Source organism: Eurosta solidaginis, chromosome 3 (genome assembly GCF_040869045.1).
Source record: "Eurosta solidaginis isolate ZX-2024a chromosome 3, ASM4086904v1, whole genome shotgun sequence".
Classification (NCBI taxonomy): Eukaryota; Metazoa; Arthropoda; class Insecta; order Diptera; family Tephritidae; genus Eurosta; species Eurosta solidaginis.
This window is the reverse complement of record NC_090321.1, coordinates 208,917,662-208,940,410: the sequence shown is the minus strand read 5'-3', so window position 1 is coordinate 208,940,410 and position 22,749 is coordinate 208,917,662. Positions and strand designations below refer to the sequence as shown.

The window sequence follows — 22,749 nt, the reverse complement described above, 5'->3', positions numbered from 1 at the left end:
CTAATCCAATGTAATCTAATTTAATGTAGTCTAGTCTAATATGTTTTAATCTAATCTTATGTTATCTTATCTAAACGCATTCAATCTAATCTCATCTAATCTTATCCAACTTTATTTAATCTCATCTCATCTAGTAGCATCTAATTTAACCTAATCGAGTCTAATGTAATCTAATCCAATTTAATCTAATCTTATCTAAACGCTTTCCATCTAATCTTGTCTTTTCTAATCAAATTTAATCTAAGTTTATATAATTAAATATAATATAATCTTATAAAATCTTATTTAACCCAATATAATCTAATCTCATCTAAACTAATGTAGTCAAATCAAATCTTACTTAATCTAATCTACTCTTATCTTACCTTTTTTAATCTAATCAAATAAATATCTATATTTTGCAACTGTTTATAGAAATTCGTGTTCTTATTTGCCACAGGAAGAAAAAAAATATTTCCAAAATAAATATATGAAGATTCATCTACCACCTAGTTCTACAGGTCTGTCTTCTGGCTTCAAAATTCTTATACCGGTTTTAGCGTATAAAAGTTCTATGCCTTTTTAACATTGACTTGTCATTGGAAGTGGCATCCCACCACACGTAGCAAACTAAAGATCGTGAGAAATATCATACGAAAAGGTAAGGGTAATGGCTTCCTGACACGCATTGCAGACTTTAGGGGTACACTTTTTCTCAACTTGTCACATGCTATAGACTTTGTGTTGCACCTTTTCTCAATATAAATAACATTGTAGACTAAATGCCTTGAGAAATACATACCAAAAACGCTTGGTAATATACAAGGTAATAGGGCCAAGACAAAGTACTTTTCGAAACGGTTATCATGACATTGTTAGAAACAAATGTTAATTTTTCTTTAATAGTGCACCACCTAATCGGATATCACGAGCATACATTTGGACAAACACCAAACTTGCCAAAACACCTGGTAGACCAAGAAGTATTGTTTTATAGCGCATTTCGATTAGATGAAGAAATAATTCCAAAATATTCAATTGGGAAACTCTGTTAATCTAGCATAAGAGATAAACATGCATACATAGTGTCTACAGTCAACCGCAAAGTGAAAAAAGAAAAATTGATTTGAAAAATAGTTCACTTGTTCGTTTCATATTACATTACTTTCGTTTTTTGTATTCTTACTATGCACCTTTACATTGCCCCATAATTCTCATCTAAGTAGTTTTGTTGTGTTCACTTTTCCCCTCGTTTTCTGAACCTAATTGTTTGATTTTGTAACATGATATTCCAAAAATGTTTCGAACCGTTTAAAGTCACACCTTTTCTCTTTCAAAATTGATTGATTTACAAGTCATTGATTGCAGCACCATTAAATGCAAGAAGAATTTAACAAACAAATCCAAACGATCCCTTCGATCTTAATGATGTTTGTGTACTTAACTGTCGTCGAACAAATCGACTGAGGGTCATTAACGTAGATAAAGGGATGAAATGTGCTAGGGTATTTAGGTGAATGATTTTTTTATGCTTAATGCTAATGGTTTATAGTGAAAAAACGGACTGTGTTTTCGATAATGAAAATACATAAGTGAAAGGTAGGCATCCTTTAGAAGTTTTTGGTGGTATAGAAGTGTAGATGAAGGTGTGTGAAATTTAAATTAATTGAAGTAAGGAAAATAAAATAAAACACGTATATTTGGGAGCATTTTTTCTTTAAGGAATTTACGATAATATTTCTTTGCACCATACGGTTTTTAATTATTTTTAGTGGAGACTATCAATAATCAAATTTATTATGATGGGTTTACGAATAAGTATAGGAGAATTTGTGATTTTCAAACAATTTTTCAAAAGACGACGTAAAGATTTGTGAAACGATGTGTACTTCAATTGGGGTTTTGAAATAAAAGTTTGCCATGATAGAAATATCCGCAGATTAAAGTGATAAGTAACTTGAGTAGTGATTCAAAGGGTTGTGTGGTGCAACCCTTTCAAGGGTGCCAGCGCCATTTATAGCTTCCTCAACCCAATTGTCAATTTTTCCTGTATCTTTAGCAAGGCTCTGGCGACCAAATGCTCCTCGTGAAACCCCCGGTTCCGGTATGGCCTATACACCTTGCGGAATATGCAAAGTGGCACATAAGCGGCGCTTGTTTGGCAATTAATGTCAGGAATAAGTGCGAAAGGAACATCGACAAATCCCAAAGGGCTATAGCAAGTATGTATTTCTGCTTGTAAAATTGAGCTGCTGGAACGTATTTTTAAAGTCCACTATATCATATCAGTTAAAATAGTTTTAAAACTTTTATCTGCTTTAAAAAAAAATGAACCTTTGTATTAATACAACATAAAAATATTTCACCTTATCGTCATCAATCGAACATTCTCACGCGACACTCTTAAATTTTGTATATATTTATTTATGTTAAGTGAGCAACATACCTTAACTCCCTTTTGACTGCTGAAGTCCGTACTCAGGCACTGAACGGCAATGTTGATCTGAAAAAAAGAGAAAAGACAAAAAACATAAAATAAGAATTGTTAAATCAAATGCAATTATAAGGTATAAAAATGTTGTAGTCAATTGAGTGAAAAAAAAAAAATTAACAACAAAACAGTGCTTTGAAGCTTGTGAATACACCATAGCGGAACGATACAAGGTGGCAGCATGGTGACATACCTACAAACATAAAAAAAAATTCCATGTACTTTGTTTTTGTAAATTCGATGGACAAATGTCAAAATCGTACTGCGCCGTAATTTGATGTATCAAATCAAATAAAAAAAGCTTAAAATCAGCTGTCCCATGCTGCCACCTTGTATCGTTGCGCATTGAAATACACATAACAAAAAGTAAGAAAAGCAATGCTGCGCATGCGCAAAAAGACTAAAATGTTTTGTTTTAGAGCAAAAAACATATATATTTGATTTGATTTGGATTTTTTGATAGAAGAATTTTTGCTAATTGTTTTGCATTGTTACATCTACAATGAATATATTGCAAAGCAAACAACCGGTCAATTCTATGTGTGACTTTGTAAGTGCTTTTCAGATTTGCACAGCTATGAGCGCTGACAATACAAACAAATAAAATTTTGGCAATATCTATGCCTATATAGAAAGTTTCTATACAACTTTTAAATAATATCCATAAGACGGAATCTGTCACTCCTAGCTAAATCTCTAACACTTTGTTAGGGTGGGTGCCTCAAGTACGCGTCTTTTCCAGCCTGCCAGCGCAACTGTAATTTCTGCTTGAAAGTTGTACTCTGCTGCTCAAGATCACGTTCATTCTGACAGCATCATTCATTATTGTACAAACGTATATTAGAATTTCGTGAGTAATAACATGAAATGGTTGTTCATCAATCACATGAGAATGATCCTATGTTGCTGGAAATCCCGTCCATTTTGGTAACGACTCAAGAATCATTTAACAAAGGAAAGGAAAGAATTTGAGAGCGAATGACCCCTCTTGACTTGATTTGAACCAAACTTGATTACTTGTTTAATTTGTTAATGCACAAACAAGTAAATAAAAAGTAGAAACAAAAAGCTGCTGAAGGGATTAGGAAAGAATTGATAAAGAAAAGTGTGGACAGGGCACTACGCGAAATACATAATGAACTATTTCGAGCTTCTATTAGGTGCGGTGTGATCACCATTTTATGCATACTTGAACCAAGCATGTACTTCAGGCGCTCTATGTCGGCAAGTATGCGTATATTTACTCATTGCAAGGAAAGGACGCAATCTGTTCGTTGAGTGCGTAAGTTATCATGTTCACAGATGGATGGACAGATGAACGGACATGGCTAACTTAATTACATTTCTTACCCTGATTATTTTGATATGTGAAAGTCTATATTTATCTCGATTAGTTTAAGTTGTTACAAGCTATGCAGACAAAATTAGTTTGCACTGTGAGCTTTGCTCAGCTCATTATAAGAACAATTAATCAATTTTCGACTAAACAGCGGGCTATGATTCCTTGTGGATCCATTAATTGAGCTGATTTTTAGACATAAGTCTTCTCATTTCTTATTACATCACAGTACCACATCTTACTTATGATATAAAAAATCTTGTACTTTTACATCACATCATTTGAAGTTTGATTTGATAAAATTTCGCCTACTTTGGAGAAGGAATTACATAAATGTTACTAATGATAGATCACAATATCTCTAACGAGATGTTATCCTAATAAACCATAAATGCAATCTTTTGTATTAATACATTTTACATCATATTAATATTTCTATGCCATATGATATATATACACATGTCATTATATGTTTCACGTGCTAGCATATCACCGTATCAAATTGTGTTACATCGTCTGATATCTGTTTCCATATTGCGTTACCATTTCATGTGACATCTCCCATCATCTGACCAGTATCACATCATATCATACAGTGAGAAAATTCAATCTTTTAAAACTCGATAGACGCCAGTCTATCACATTACTAATTTATTTATATGTATTCGTATTTGTGCTTGTCCCCGACAGTTTAAAAAGGTGAATTGCTGCAACAAGTTTTCGAGTGATTGCTAGGCGATCACGAAAAACAGAGCCATAGCTTAGGAGGTATCCGCCAATATAAAGTTGGGTAGCTCGATAATGTATTTGTGCTGTATCGGCATCAAATTTATATCCCAAGCAGTTCAGCAAATATTCGCCAATATTAGGACCTGAGTTTAGTGTGGTAAGCTTAAATTGGCTTGACCTAAATTAAGGTTTAGCCCGACACTTTGGCCATAAATGGATCCATCTTTTTAACTGCTCTATACCTCTTTCATTTCCCTTAATCGAACCTTTTGCTGGAGTCTTTATGTACATATATAAAGATATTGATTTTATTTCGAGTTTAGATATCACCGTAAAATCGTCTCCTGCTTAATACCGGACATTGGCAAATACAATTTTTTCAACTCTCATCCTACTCAATACATCAGCTGCTGCGACAGTAGCTAACCATAAGATGTAATCGACAGCAGCCCTTAGCTTGGGTCATTGCATCTTCCGTCGGAATCAAGACATATGGTGGCAAATGCTGCATTGTAGTGCATTGGCATGGGCACAAGAACATCGCTTGGACGGACATTTTTTGATTAATTTGTTGCAGCTTCAGTTGTATGTAACACAAACTATTTACACACACTGTAACTACCAGCATATAACTCTTTCTTTTGTAGCAAAACAATACCACAAACGTACTGGCGTCGCCGTCTGACCAATTCAATTCAATGGAAATGTGTTTGAAAATATTTGTGGTATGCCACTGCAACATGCCAATCAACCTTAAAACGACAACAACTTAAATAGCAACAGCCCCTGCCGAAGTAGAAAATGTAAGTAAACGTAATGATAGAAAACAAATGATAAGCAGTAAATAAAACAAATGTGAGTAAAAGAAAGACAAACGAATGATTAAAAACAGAAAAACGAAAGCAGAAGAGGAATCGCAATAAAAAAGCAAAAAAGAAAAAGTGCATAAATTGTTGAAATAAGCAAGCAGAGCGAGAGCAACTTAAGTAAACAACCGCAACTACAAAAAAAAAAAAAAAAAAACTAAGGACAACAGTAATAATAACAACAACAACAAAGTTAAACATTATTTTGTTGTCATGCGGTAATGTGGCATAATAAGTGATGTATGTACAACTGTGAATATTATTATTGATGCATGGCTTTTTTTTGTAACGACATGTTGTTGTTATGTTTTTTTGTTGCTGTTTTTGCAGCTTTTAATGGGAATTAATTAGCTAAAAGCGCACCATATAAAATGCATCGTTAAAGGAGCGCTGCTACTGCGCGCAGAAATAATTTAAAAGGAAAATTTGAAAACAAAATAGATTAGAAAAAAATCAAACAAAAAGAAAATAAATAAATCAAATTAAAATAGGTTGAACTGAAATTAAATAAACGTAAATGAATAAATAAAATAAAATATAAAAATTTCAAAATTTAAAGTGTAATAATAAATAGTTAAACAAGAACTAAGACGAAACATAACTGAAATAATATGAACTGAAATAAAATAACAATAAGTAAAACAAAATAAAAATTAATTAAGAAAAATTTAACAAAATGAAATAAAATAAAATTACAATAAAAATAAAAGTAAAAAAAATATGTAAAAAAGTGAATAAAGGTGATAAGAACAAATCATCACGACCCTACTGTTACATGTGCTGCGAAAAATTTGGTATTTGCTATGCCATTTCGAATCATCGTTTTGCTGCTAATAATTTAAATTGCTAGCCCAGGTGTTAAACAATTTTAGGCAAATAGACTAAATCTTTTAGAATTAGATATGATCGGATTTGAGCTTCTGAATGATATCGACTTTACTACTGACTATTTAATCAAACATTGACCACTTTATGTTTTGTTTGACAACTGTCAATATTCTTATTCATTTGAAAGTATGTTCATATTGACCCCTTTTATTGAGAGCTTTTTTTTTGGTATATTGATCATTGGGAAGATGGTGATTCCCAGGGAAGTAAGAAAAATTATGCAAGCGCTCAAAAAGCAAGTACAGTATCGGAAAAATTTCAGCAATAGCAATACAATAAAGCACTCAATTAATGTGTTGGCAACAATCATAGCTACGAAAATAAATATGCGAAAGCTTCTTTTGTTTCTTTCTACGTATCGTATATGAAGAAAAGGTATTTACAGTAGAGTAAAAAAGAATAAAATCAAAAAAAGTTTTCCCAAGAAAAAACTGTAATAGCTTTTGGCATCAAAAATTAAGATAGTGAAGATATTTTAAAAAAGCTTTATTAATTTTCAAGAATGTTGTGATTTATAAAAATAACACCAGACTTATGAATATGAATAAATTCCAATAAAAAATAAAAGTTTGTATCATTAATAAGAGTCTGGTGAGTTCTTGGAATAAAAATTTCAGCTTCGAAAAAATCTTATTTAGATGAGGAACTGTTTTAGGATATAAGTTACATGATTTTATGCATTGATTTAAAATATTTTATTTCCAAAACTATTCACTTAAAAAAAAAAAAATTTTGTGTCATAAACAAAAGTCAGATGAAAATTGAATTGGAAAAAGCTTATTGATATGAAAAAGTTTTCTAGGATACGAAAATATGTCATATTTTTGATTAACTAACTATCACAAATTTTCAATAAGACATAAGACAAAAGTTTTATCACAAACTAATCGTAAAGCTTTGTCACAAGATAATCGGGAAATTTTCCAAAATTTAAGTTTTTTAAAACTTCATTATTATTCTTATGTAAGTATGTGTGATATAGATTTAGAAAACTACAAATAAGATATTTTTTCGGAAGATTCAATTTAACAAAATTGTAAGCTTTTGTTAAATATCGTTTGATGTGTGTAATGGTACTAAAAGCTTCCACGCTGTAATCGGAAATACTGCATTTAAAAAAATGAATTGGCTAAGAAGGAGAGAGAAAGATGGGTAATGATAAATAGCAGAAGAGCTTTCGTGACATAAAGTTCAATGTTGAGAAGAGCTCAATGATGCTTCAAAATTTGTTTAAAATGCGAAGAGATATCGTAAATTTTGATTTAACCACTGCATAAAACATAGGCATATCAGAGCAAAAAATCGTCACGAATAAAACATAAAAGCCTTTGAAATGAAATGCTTATTTTTAGGAAAGCTGCACACAATTTTTTTCCAATTCATATTCGTAGGGCTTTATTAACTTTTTTATATATTTCTATTTAGAAAATCAGAAAAAAACTTCGATATTTTTTGAGGTATGAAACGCTTTGATTTGATAAGTGTAATAGTTACAAAATCTTTTGCGATTTGGGTTCAAAAAGCTTTGATAGCTTCAATATTAGGATTAGTCTGTTGTATATGGTATTATTATAATTATTTTATTTATCAGAACTTTAAGGCAAAATTGTGCCGTAATAAGCAAGAGGCGAAGCTTTTTCAAACTTAAAATTTTGACAGAGCATTTATATTTTGTGACCAAATATTGTGCTCTTAAGTAAAAAAAAAGAAATATTAAAATAAAAATTTATTTGAGTGAAAATACTTGTATATATAAATATTGGGAAAAATTTTCAGCATTAACATACGAAAAGCGGTTGGAATCGGTAACGCTTTACAAATTTGTAAAGCATAAATAAAGCTTTGATATATATTTAAAGTTTTTGTGGAACTTTTACATGTATTTCGAAATATGAGCTGTGATTCAGAAGCATAAAAAAGTTAGTTAGTCATTTCCTCTTCTAAATTCCTATATGTATGCCTTCTTCTTCTTCTCCTCCTCTGCAGGCAAACAATTTTCAATTTCAAAGCCAACAAATTTTCTTGAATTATGGTGCAATTTATTTCCACCCCCCTGTAACAAATCACCGTCAAGCACAACAAAACATCTTTTTTATTGAACGCTTGTCTGCCTATTGATTGCTGTGTTGACCGTATGTACGACGATTATTTATTTGTTGTTGTTGACTACATTTGGCATTGGAAAGCGTTGCGTTCGGGAGTTTATTGACCAATTTGGTTGAACTGGCACCGCTACAATTGCTGTTTAACGTTTATCGGGACGCGCAAGAAGCAAGTGGCAAGTCAATGTACTAAACAACAGAAAAACAGTTACAGAAGCGACAGCGCAGCATCAGCAGCCAATAACATGCAACAATGCACATCACCAATATCAACAACAAAACAGTAATAGAGGCAGTGGCAGCTGGAGACATTAAGCAGACAATTGCATGCCAACAAAAAGCTACTACTTAAGTGGGCTGTGAACGGTATTGATGTTTTTAAGGCTCTAAGCGTGCGCATGAGCAGAAGTATCGTCAAGACGGTGTGGCAGTGAAGGCGGCAAGAATCACAAAGCATGTGCTCATGCGCTCATGTTTTGTCGATTATTTGAAATTAATTTGTGCGATTGTGGCATGCGTTGCCACTGGCATACATACACATTTACTTAACGCATGCGTGGCTATGTATGTAGCAATGTATAGACGAGTATGTAAGTATGTACTATGTGCAAAAGTGGCTATGCAACCATTTTTGGCTATGGCAACCATAAACTTTGCGCGCAAAGTGAACTCAAGGAGAAATGTAATTGCCAAATAAGAAAGAAAAAATTGTTTGCACAAAAAAATCAATGAATGCGGAGATACAGACAGTTTGGCGAAGAAACCGCCTGCTTAAATAGTAAATTTTTATGTCTATTTGAGCAGGCGCACAAGTGATCAGATATTTCTTTTTAAATTTGTTCTACCTTCAAGTTAAAATACATGCACTGGTAAGCGCTTGCGTGAAATTTCTCTCTGAACCTTTCACTTGCAGCGTGGTACGATGACGCGCTGGTAATGTTCTTGTAGCATCATGGTGCATTATTTTTGTTTTTCTATACCAGGATTTGATAGCAAGCATATTTTTGCTTTACTCAGCTTAATTTGAATTTTAGAGGCACAAGTGGTTGTTCTAAAATATCCCCTAAATGATTCGACAACAATCCCTAAATTATCTCCAAATAGCCACGAAATAATCGCAATAAGGAAAAAAAATGCTTTGGTGCTGGTTCTGAAATGTATGCTAAAAACTGAATTGATAAGAGGGATTATTCCAATTAATGCCGCAAAAGCACCCAAATGATACGTAAATAGCCTTCAAATAATCCCGATAAATTTCCAACTTGAATTCGATACAGTACGGAAATGACCACGAAGACAATTGCAAAATGAATCAGACAGTCCTGAAAATATACCGAAACAGCTCTGAAATAACCCCGAAATAGTTCTTACAGCAACCCTCTTACTATCCCTTAATTCCCGTGAACAATCTGGAGATAGTCCCTAACTGTCCCTGATGAATAATACAAAAAGAACCAGAAATAGTTTCAAAATTATTCAATAACTATTCTAAAATTATAAGAGTTAGTCCCGAAATCATCCCGAAGTGGTGCCGGAGTGATCCCCAAAATATTTCCAAAGTGACCTTGACCTATTAATCTCTAAAATATATGTAAGGTGCGACAACCTTTGAAGAGCTTTTAGGCCGAGCTTCTCTTCCAATTTGCGTCGTGCTCCTTTAAATTTTTCCTACAAATAGACGGGAAGAGAAGCTTTTCATGACAGAAATACACTCTTGAAAAATCACTGCCGCGGGGCGACCTCGCTTAGAAAAACTTTCTTCTAATTGAAAAAACATGTTTCTAAAATGTTAATGATGTGTTGCCCGGGGAGGAACCCCAATCCCTAAATGATGCAGAACACATCCTAAAAACAGTTCTAAAGTAGTACCGAAATTATACGGGAATGATCTCCGAATCGAGGCTAAATTATTCGAAATAATCGGATTGACTGCCAAAATGATTCCAAATAGTCCCAATGATCCCTAAATAATCTCCAGAAATATTTCCGTATTGTGTTAGAAACAATCTGGAATATCCCAAAATTATTCTAAAACGTTTTCCGAAAACTATGCGGAAATTATCCGGAGATAGTCCCGAAATGATTCGGATTTATTCTCAAAATAACCATGAATTTTTCGCGAAATATTTCCGACATATTACATATTTTCCAAAAACGGAAATCCCTTCAATAATTTTCCTTCGAGGGCTATAATATTATGTCAGATCTATGAATCTTTTACAAAACTTCCCTATATGCGGGTCGTTTGCTAAAAGTCACATTTGGGTATATTATGTTTGTTTTTACTCATCAAACTATGACTTCTTTTCTTTCATTCTCCATTTGAGTTTCATTTTCTTCAATCTCCGTTAAAACTAACAATCTGTCAGTTGTATGCTTGATCAGCACTAGAAAACGATTGAGCAACGACTATCGTCGAGAATCGCTCAAATCGTTTTAATCAATTGGCCACCGCTGTGCTTAAGGCATATTTTGTTATTTGTTTGTTTGTGTTGGTTGCCTTTTATGCACTACGTATGGAGGATTGACCGAGACGAAAGTGACTACGAGATGCTGGGAGTGTTAGTTGGGGTCTCTCATGTGTTGTTTCAACATAACACACATGTGAGCCTGCGACGCGGCATGACACACAAACAAACAAACAAACAATAATAGAGATCAGCAAGTGCATAGAGCTTAGATCAGCAGGTGGCCTAATGCCTGTCACATAATTTTATATGCTTTGTGTAGTTTTTGATATTAGCAGGGGCGAGGATGGTGAGCGCACTTATTGTTTGTTTTTTGATTGTAGAAGGATTTATGAAGAGACGGGTGAGAAAATTTTTTCGTAGTATTTAATTTTATATTATTTATTTTCTATTATTTTGTGTTGAATTATAAATTGCCCAAACCTAGAAGAAAGCATGCTCAAATTGTTGTAAATCACATGCATAATAGGACTGTCGTAGTTTTGATATAAATTTGTATACAATTTTTGGAAGTCAGAAGATCTCCATTAACCTAACGATCGTTTTTGTTGGGTGAAGGTGGTTATAGCAGAGAGAAACAGTTTGATCATTGTAACACACCAACTGTGGAGAAGAATCCTTCCTTCTTCAGATGTGATGGAACGTGAAATATTGCAAATGTTCTAAATAGATCAGAACGGGGTCTCTTATAAAACACGAGTTTATTGCGATCAGATAAGCGGCTTTCCTAAATGGAACGTCAGCAGCCTAGCTCCTAGATATGCAGCGCAATTCGGACAATAAAACAATATTAAAACAAAGCATATCTAACTCAATTAGGATTCGTTATCAAGATTCGATTGTTCATTAGCATTGGAGTAGCTTGGTAGCCGTGCGATTAATGAATCTGAGAGATCATCCGATGGGTATCTAAGGGGTATCTATTTAAACTTTTTTTTCTCCTCGTAAATGTCTGAAGGCCTTATGCTTAGACTAAGGATCTATAGGTGTCCATTTTAAAGGTTACTTGAAATCATGGGCACTAGATGAGCCTATTTGGCAGAAAACCTAACACTATCAAAAAAATAAAAAAAATAAAACACTATCACATCTACTATAAAGGTGATGATCAACAGTGTCATTTAGTCTTAATGAAATCGAAAATGATAAGAAATATCAGAACTCCAGGATTTAGTATATTACAAGTAGTTCGATGTTGAAGAGTTAGCCACTGCCATGTGAAAATACATTACGATATTCGTTCATACTGCGAAACTCTAAGTAAAACGTCGAAGGATCTGACTCAGTATGCAAAGGTAAATTCCTACCAGCGGATAGCAAGCACATGAAAAGGGCTCTTTCCGGGCTTCACCAAGAGTTGACTTTAGATCGAAGATCGCTCTAGCGATATACTACACGCGCAAAAGTTCTTTCGGTAGGAACTTCGTACTGTCACCACGTATAATCCACGACATGACAACAGCCATAAGGCCGGTACTGACGGATGGAGCTCTAGTCTGGTGAAAGGCGCTAAGAAAAAAGAGCAGTGAACAGAAGGTTGGGAAGGTACAAAGACTATCTTGCCTGGGAATATCAGGCGAAGTGAGAAGCACACTTCAGAATGTGTTAAAAGTAATTTTTTACTTGATGCCGCTACAAGTGTTCGTGCACGGAATGGCCGCGAAAGGGGCTCTACGACCCAACATGTGGAAATGACACAAATAGGGGCACGTGACGATGTTAAATGACAAGACAAGGAACATACTAAACGGGTCATAACCTAGCTCACGTCCAAAACCCACAATATCACTGCGCTAGTTGACTTTCAGTTGCTGAACATAAAATGTTTTCCGAAGGAGAAATGGAAAGAAAGTCTAAACAGTGGTAGGTGCACAACAATCTACAAAGGCGGCTTAAAAATATAAAGGGGAAATGGAGCTGAGCTGTAATCAAAGCATGAGGTAAATAAAACGTACCGACTTGCTGACTCATGCAATGCCTTGTAGGCGTAGGTCTATCTCATTAACAGAGCAGCCAGACTGCTCCAGGACAGTACAGTCTCAGACACCAGTGTAACGATCTTTACCGACATAAGAATCCGACGTGATATAGTCGGATATTGTGTGGATATGTGGATCCTCGCTGGCTTCAATATATTGAAGGGAATGAACTTAAAGATGAGATGACCATAAAAAGTTTCGAAATGCACAAATACGAGGCGGAATCGAGGGATGTCAGATAAAGTTTGTAATTGCGAGGTCTGAAGGTCCTCATAGCCATGTTTGAATAGGAAACGAACTAGCATTCCTATCAAGCTAGACATATCTGCAGTGAGAACACTTACTGGTGTCATCACGCATACCAAAAAGCTTCTTCTGAAAAACTTGTTACGATGAGGAAAATTTATCACACTTTCAATTTTCAAAATGTTTTATTTACCCTTCTGTAATTTTAAACCGCAACCCAATTGTCAACCCATCAATGTTGTACACACATATTTAGCAGGCGAGGATCTGGCGACACCAACTTCCTCATGGGGCTAGGGGCTGGGCGGGCGGGTTGGCCTAGAAGGTTTAATGTGGTCATAACTATTAATCGTTCCAGAGCCGTACCGGAGCGTACCGGATCTATATTCGGCAAACGAACACCAACATCGATAACACTCCTTAAAACCTTCGGGGTGTTTCTTAATCGTTAATACAACAACAACAATTTGAGGATAAATAGGAGTCGACTGCAAACAAGAAGGCGAATAACGATTTTCAAGAGTCTAGCAGAGGTTGTGCAGATGAATCTCTCGCTCCTACTTAAGTTCATCAGAAAGAGCAACTTCTCAGTGAAAAATCATCTGCTTTGCAGCTATCTTTCGGACTCGGCAAAAAAACTGTAGGTATTGTCTTCAAACTCAAAAAGGAGCACGACCCAAATTGAAAGAGAAGCGCGGCCTAAATCTCGTCGGAGATAATTATTTTTTCTAATATCTTTTCAAAGTGAAATAAGAAATGATGATCTAAAAAAATAACAAACTGTTGTATGTTGGTTAATATATCAACGCTCAAACTTCAAATGATTTCGCATATAAAATATGTTACTAAACGAAAAATCTTAAAAAGAAGATTTATTTTCCGGCAGAGATAGTTTATCTCTAATTTATTTGGTATCAACACATAAAACATGTTGCTTAAAACATTGGCAACCATTCACAAAGCGTGTCACGTGCAGCAAAAACAAAACCAACCTAAATGAAAGACATCTTCGATTTTCTCTCTTTTCACCTGAGTAAAGACATTCTTTCCGAGCTTCAAAAATATATATTTGCAGCTTATCAACACGAAAGCATCTAAAAATCTTAACATCTCTCACTACAGTACATTTACATACATAGTCAAAAATACTTAGTCTCAATGCTTTTGTAAGATTTGATCTCAGCGAGCATTGATTTTCATTTGTATTGCACAGGCAAACATTTTGTGGCAGGTGAAATAGAGTTTTCTAATGCATATTTACGAGGCGCATGCGCACCAACCAAAACACACATTCAAATATGTATGAACTATGCTATGCATATCTATATATGCAGCATATGCATATAAAACCAAAATAAAAAAAGTTATAGATAAAGCTCGCATGCCGTGTCGCTCTTATGGTCGGTCATTCGATATGAAAATTTATGCATTCTGATTTTGTTTCGAATTTTCTGTTTGCATATTGATAAAGTGCGCTCGTATGGCAGTGAATTTCAGATTGACCAGCTGTTGGAGAAGTGAAAATGTACGAGAATGCGTATGAGTGGTATTCTTAGTGACTTGTATGGCTACACAATGAGGTTGGATTGCTCATATGGTGATAATTTGAAAAAAAAAGAACCAATGTATACAAAAAAAAAATCCAAAATGAAGCCGCAAAATACAATCAAGAACTCTTGTTTATGTGTAGATTAAAAAAATAAAAATAAAATAAATTAAATTAAATATTATATTGCGCGCTATTTTAAAACACAGCTGCACTACCACAAAGGCCATAACATAGGTATTTCAGATTGATAGCGTGTTGCGTGTGAGTCAAATACGATTTTACAGTTAAGTTTCAAGTTGGCCTAGACTTACTGCTGAGCTAGCTGTAATTACAGCATCCAATAAAATAATAGCAATGGCAAGTTTTTAACAAATTTCGTCAATCAAATTTTTGTTTTTAAAATCAGCTGAGCAGAGCTCACAGAGTATATTAACTTTGTTCGCATAACGGTAATCCGTAACGGCATAAACTTATCGAGATAGATATAGACTTCTATATATCAAAATGATCTGGGTGAAAAAGGAAATTCATTTAGTCCTGTCCGTCTTGCTGTTTAGAAAGAACGAAATCGGACTATAACCACGCCCACTTTTTCGATATCGAAAATTTCGAAAAACCGAAAAAGTGCGATAATTTATTACCAAAGACGGGTAAAGCGATGAAGCTTGGTGCTGCGTAAATTTTGGACAATGGGCGTGGCACCGCCCACTTTTAAAAGAAGGTAATTTAAAAGTTTTGCAAGCTGTAATTTGGCAGTCGTTGAAGATATCATGATGAAATTTGGCAGGAACGTTACTATTATAACTATATATGTGCTAAATAAAAATTTCCAAAATCGGATGACGAACACGCCCACTTTTAAAAAAAATTTTTCTAAAGTCAAATTTTAACAAAAAATTTAAAATTTTTACAGTATATAAGTAAATTATGCCAAAATTCAGCTCCAGTAATGATATGGTGCAACCAAATACAAAAATAAAACAAAATTTCAAAATGGGCGTGGCCCCGCCCTTTTTCATTTAATTCGTCTAGAATACTTTTAAGGCCATAAGTCGAACTAAAATTTACCAATTTGGTGTGTGCATAGATTCTATGACGATAACTGTTTTCTGTGAAAATGGGCGAAATTGGTTGAATCCACGCCCAGTTTTTATACACAGTCGACCGTCTGCCCTTCCGCTCGGCCGTTAACACGATAACTTGAGCAAAAATCGATATATCTTAACTAAACTTAGTTCACGTATTTATCTGAACTCAATTTATCTTGGTATGAAATATGACCGAAATCCGACTATGACCACGCCCACTTTTGCGATATCGAAAATTACGAAAAAAAAATATGCCATAATTCTATACCAAATACGAAAAAGGGATGAAACATGGTAATTTAGTTGGTTTATTGACGCAAAATTTAACTTTAGAAAAAACTTTGTAAAATGGGTGTGACACCTACCATATTAAGTAGAATGAAATGAAAAAGTTCTGCAAGGCGAAATCAAAAGCCCTTGGAATCATGCCAGGAATACTGTTCGTGGTATTACATATATAAATAAATTATCGATACCCGACAGATGATGTTCGGGGTCACCCTAATCCACATTTCGGTCGATATCTCGAAAACGCCTTCACATATACAACTACCACCACTCCCTTTTAAACCCCACATGAATACCTTTAATTTGATACCCATATCGTACAAACGCATTCTAGAGTCACCCCTGGTCCACCTTTATGGCGATATCCTGAAATTGCGTCCACCTATAGAACTATGGCGCACTCATTTTAAAATACTCTTTAATACCTTCCATTTGAAACCAATGTCATACAAACACATTCCAGGGTTACCCTAGGTTCATTTTGCAAAATGGTTATTTTCCCTTATTTTGTCTCCAAAGCTCTCAGCTGAGTATGTAATGTTCGGTTACACCCGAACTTAGTATTGTTTTATTTTCGAAATTTTAAGGAAATATTGCTTTTTATATATTTTTTAATTTTATTAATTTTTTCCATTTTTTCAAAATATGGTTATCTAGAAAATATGAAAGATGTCCTTTTTGTTTTTAATTTCTTTAAATCGCGCGTTTTATTGTAAATTGATTTAACTCAAAATTTTTATTTTTTTTCAGGCCGAGGTATCACATTGACGATATTATGCCGAGATTTATAGAATACTCATAAAGATCGAAATTGCGGACAAAGATGCCTTTGAATCTTATCTTTCAATGGAACTCTTTGACAAAATAAAACTTTGCGTTTTCCCAAAAAAATAAAATTTTGGATTTCATGTGTTTACAATAAAATAACCGATATATCAAAAAATTTCTAAATTCAGTCAAAAAGTATTCATAACATCCGTCACTCGATACTTTGGCAACAACAAAGCAATCAATTTATGTCGAACGTTTTCTCAAGGACGTTTTGGTAAGGTTTGGGTAACCGCATTCTATATACTCAGAGTTGGGCAAAATTTATGCTAATAACGAATAAAAGATACATTATTTTTGGTAGGTTTTGTATTCGTAATACAGGTGTTTTTTTTATTTAAAGAAATTTCATTTAAGTGGCGAATAAATTATTTTCCTCGTTATTCGAATAATAAATAAACAAGAAAAGAACACTTGCTTTCTTTCAGTTAACATAAAACACATTTTTTGCTTCATATTTAAAAAAGCAAATCATTAGAATAAACACAAACACGCCACAAAAATGTATCTAAGACATTTTTATAAATGTACCTGCAAAAAAAAAAAAAACAAAAAACAGCTACTGCCTTGAGAAAACATCGAGTCCATGCTAAGGTATCGAGTGGTGGCTTTTGTGACTAAAGACTCTTTGCTTCAGTTGTTTTAAAAAATAAATATTTCCCTTTTTTCAAGTAATGGTTATATTAAAAAATTGCAAATTTTCCGTGATAACAATTCCAATTTCAAATATTTTACAAATAAGATTTGTATTAAATTTTTTTATATATATTTTTTTAAGATCTTGAAATTTTCCTACCCACCTTTTTTTTATAAATTTGAATTCCGGATATTCAAAAACCATACAAACTGGAATCATACAGTTACCACACCAAATTTTTTTCGAAAATTTCAAAATTCAAATTAAAAAAAAAATAAATTAATTTTTTGAAATTTTTTTAAATATATTGGTGCCAGTTCTTGAATGAGTGATATTGAAAATTTCATACAGTTTGTTACTTAAAATTAGAGCTTACGATTTCTCGAACATGTTCGGGAAGAGATTTCTCACGAGTCTCGCCATGCACGGTTCCAGGGGGGGGGGCGGCGGGGGAATTTTTTGTATTGACTGTAATGAAGTATATAATATTAATCTACATAGTACTTTCTTATCACAAAACAGATTTTTATTAATTTTTAATTTTTCTTGCTTTTTTACGTTCTTAGTGGGGGGGGGGGGGGGCGACTTTTTTTAAATATATATAATAATAACGTAAAAAAGCAAGAACAATCAATTAAAAATGAGAAAAAATCCGTTGTGTGATAGGAAAGTACTATGTAGATTAGTATTATATACTTCATTACAGTCAATACAAAAAAGTTCCCCCCTCCCCCTGGTACCGCGCATGTCGAGACTCGTGAGAAATCTCTTCTCGAACAAAAAAGTCACAAGTAAACAAGTAAGGAAGGCTAAGTTCGAACATTATATACTCAGCTGAGAGCTTTGGAGACAAAATAAAGGAAAATCACCATTTAGCAAAATGAACCTAGGGTAACCATGGAATGTGTTTGTATAACATGGGTTTCAAATGGAAGGTATTAAAGAGTATTAATGAGTATTTTAAAACGGAGTGGGCCTTAATTCTATGGGTGGGCGCCTTTTCGAGATATCGCCATAAAGGTGGACCAGAGGTGACTGTAGAATGTATTTGTACGATATGGGTATCAAATTAAAGGTATTAATGAGGGTTTTAAATCGGAGTGGCCCTTAGTTGTATATCTGAAGGCCGTTTTGGAGATATCGACCAAAATGTGGACCAGGGTGACCAGTAAATCATCTGTCGGGTACCGCTAATTTATTTCTGTATGCAATACCACGAACAGTATTCCTGCCAAGATTCCAAGGGCTTTTGATTTCGTCCTGCATAACTTTTTCACTTTTTCTACTTAATATGGTAGGTGTCACACCCATTTTACAAAGTTTTTTCTAAAGTTATATTTTGCGTCAATAAACCAATACAATTACCATGCTTCATCTCTTTTTTCATATTTGGTACAGATTGTGGCATTTTTTTTAATTTTTCGTAATTTTCGATATCGAAAAAGTGGGCGTGGTCATAGTCGGATTTCGGCTATTTTTTACACCAAGATAAAGTGAGTTCAGATAAGTACGTGAACTAAGTTTAGTGAATATATATAGATTTTTGCTCAAGTTATCGTGTTAACGGCCAAGCGGAAGGACAGGCGGTCCACTGTGTATAAAAACTGGGCGTGGCTTCAACCGCTTTCGCCCATTTTCACAGAACAGTTATCGTCATAGAATCTATGCACCGACCAAATTTTATAAAGATTGGTAAATTTTTGATCGGCTTATTGCCTTAAAACTATTCTAGACGAATTAAATGAAAAAGGGCGAAGCCAAGCCCATTTTGCAATTTTCTTTTATTTTTATATTTTATTGCACCATATCATTACTGGAGTTGAATGTTGACATAATTTACTTATATACTGTAAAGATATTAAATTTTTTGTTAAAATTTGACTTAAAAAAACTTTTTTTTAAAAGTGGGCGTGTTCGTCATCAGATTTTGCAAATTTTTATTTAGCACACATACAGTGATAGGAGTAACGTTCCTGCCAAACTTCATCATGATATCTTCAACGACTGCGAAATTACAGCTTTCAAAACTTTTAAATTACCTTCTTTTAAAAGTGGGTGGTGCCACGCCCATTGTCCAAAATTTTACTAATTTTCTATTTTGCACCATAAGGTCAACACACATACCATATTTCATCGCTTTATCCGCTATCGCACTTTTACGGCTTTTCGAAATTTTCGATTTCGAAAAAGTGGGCGTGGTTGTAGTCCGATTTCGTTCATTTAAAATAGCGATCTGAGATCAGCGCCCAGGAACCTACATACCAAATTTCATCAAGATAGCTCAAAAATTTACTCAAGTTATCGTGTTTACGGACGGAAGGACGGACGGACATGGCTAAATGAATTTCTTTTTTCGCCCAGATCATTTTAATATATAGAAATCTATATCTATCTCGATCAGTTTATGCCGTTACGGATTACCGTTATGTGAACAAAGTTAATATACTCTGTGAGCTCTGCTCAGCTGAGTATAAAAACACCAAATGTATAAATACTGTCCTTACAGCGATTAAGTAAGAATGTCGACAGCTCGCGAGATTTACGAGTACTTCGAGACACGAGAATCTCGCTTGCGTTCGAGAAGGAATCGCAAGCTCTACTTAAAATTTTAAAAATTCAGATATTTAAAAACATCGTATTCAAACCCATTTAATTTAAATTTTTATAATTTCAAAATTATCGCATCGAAAAAAGTTTAGTTAAAACTTCTTCCCTGTTCCAAATTTTTTTGTAATAAAACCTACCAATCTTAAAAAATTTTTTAAATTAAAAATTGTTTATCAAAATTGGTTTGAAATCCACAAACCGAACTATATGGTTTTCTTCCCTTTTTTTAATACTTTTTCCTTTCATTTAATCTGTTTTTTTTTTTTTTAATTTTGTAATTCATGTTTCAATATCACATTCATATTCAAGTATTTCTTTTAATTTTTTTTATATTTTTCAGTCATTTTTTTAATACCTGCCAATCCAAATGAATTCCGAATATTTCATGCCCCTAGGTTTTTCAAAAGCTGAAGTTTTATACATAGTTTTTTGAAATTTTTTTTTTACTGTTCAAACATTTTCAAAATCTTTTAAAAAATTTCAAATTTACATATCAAAAAAATTTTATAAACGAAGATTCTTTTTTTTTCTTATACTGTTTACTAATGTAACATTAGAAAAATTTCATCATTTGTAAACAAATTTGTCAAAACCGAATTTGTAACACTTACTGAAATATGATTCAAAAGACATAATTTTTAAAATGCAGCATATCTTCTTTCCATGTATGTAATTCTCTTTTAAACAAAATAGTAAAACAATTGTTTTCTTATACGCACAGGTACATACAGGTAGGTCTTTTCAGGTGGTACGGATATGTTTGCGTGTAATTGGTGGGCTTTTAAGAAAACCTGGTTATATGTATGTATATCCAAATATTGAACTGTTAAAATAAAGTGTGTATTTTTACAATAACATATTTTATTAATGAGATTTTTTTTTTCTAATTAAATTATAAAAATTACGCAACTGAATTTTTAATTTTTTGTAATTTCTCAACAGTTATCTTAATAGAAAATACAATAATAGGAAATTTTAGAATTTTGTTATTTTTAATTTTATTTTTAATTAAACACAAATAAATTTCATAAATCATATTTTTTAGTTGCTTTTATCTATTCATTCTAATTATCAAAGTTATCACCATTGCTCAATTTATACTAGAACAACTTTAAGGCATATTTTCTTTGATTCAACAGACAGCCACCGCCATACATACAAAAACAAAACAAAACTTATTCTTGCTGCACTGCATTCAATCTGCATAAAGAGATTAGATAATGACCTCATTCTGCCGCTATTTGTTGACATGACGAATGAGCTAATGCAACTATTAAATACTTATCTTATGTAAAAACACTCATACACATGCATAAGATAAAAAGAGTTAAATGTACAGAGTTTTTAGCACAACGCTAAGAACCAAGCACTCGTACAGTTAGCCGCCATTAACATGGAACGGGACATTTACGAGCATTAATAACAAGTAGGGAAGGCTAAGTTCGGGTGTAACCGAAAATTACATACTCAGCTGAGAGCTTTGGAGACAAAATAAGGAAAATCACCATTTAGCAAAATGAACCTAGGATAACGCTGGAATGTGCTTGTATGACGTGGGTATCAAACGGAAGGTATTACAGAGTATTTTAAAAGGGAGTGGGCCTTAGTTATATAGGTCTTTTCGAGATATCGCCGTAAAGGTGGACCAGGTGTTACTCTATAATGTGTTTGTACGATATGGGTATCAAATTAAAGGTATTAATGAGGGTTTTAAAAGGGAGTGGCCCTTACTTTTATATCTGAAGGCGTTTTGGAGATATTGACCAAAATGTGGACCAGGGTGACCCAGTACATCATCTGTCTGGTACCGCTAATTTATTTCTGTATGCAATACCACCATCAGTATTCTTGCCACGATTCCAAGGGCTTTTGATTTCGCCCTGCAGAACTTTTTCATTTTTTTATACTTAATATGGTAGGTGTCACACCCATTTTACAAAGTTTTTTCTAAAGTTATATTTTGAGTCAAAGTTTAAAAAAATTTTCGATATCCAAAAAGCGGGCGTGGTCATAGTCGGATTTCGACCATTTTTAATAACAAGATAAAGTGAGTTCGAATAAGTATGTGAACTTAGTTTAGTAAAGATATATCGACTTTTGCTCAAGTTATCATGTTAAGGGCCGACCGGAAGGAGGGACGGTCGACTGTGTATAACAACTGGGCGTGGCTTCAACCGAGATCGCCCATTTTCACAGAAAACAGTTATCGTCGTAGACGCTATGCCCTTACCAAATTTCAGAGGGATTGGTAAATTTTTGTTCGACTTATAGCATTAAAAGGATTCTAGACAAATTAAATGAAAAAGGGCGGAGCCGCGCCTATTTTGAAATTTTCTTTTATTTTTGTATTTTGTTGCACCATATCATTACTGGAGTTGAATGTTGACATAATTTACTTATATACTGTAAAGATAATAAATTTTGTGTCAAAATTTGACTTAAAATAAATTTTTTTTAAAGTGGGCGTGTTCGTCATCCGATTTTGCTAGTTTTTATTTAGCATACATATGGTAATAGGGGTAACTTTCCTGCCAAATTTCATCATGATATCTTCAACGACTGCCAAATTACAAATTGCAAAACTTTTAAATTAATTTCTTTCAAAAGTGGGCGGTGCCACTACCATTGCCAAAAATTTTACAAATTTTCTATTCTGCGTCATAAG

General features: G+C 33.5%; 1 protein-coding gene across 23 annotated transcripts in view; it reads right to left on the bottom strand.

Annotated features, from left to right (window-relative positions):
• Positions 1–22,749, bottom strand: part of grh (grainy head) — a 663,099-nt gene that overhangs the window by 76,590 nt on the left and 563,760 nt on the right. For all 23 annotated transcript variants that reach the window (XM_067774942.1, XM_067774948.1, XM_067774949.1 and 20 more), the window contains one exon: positions 2,426–2,482. In XM_067774942.1, the coding sequence (XP_067631043.1) occupies positions 2,426–2,482 (57 nt within the window). The remainder of the gene's footprint in view (positions 1–2,425; positions 2,483–22,749) is intronic.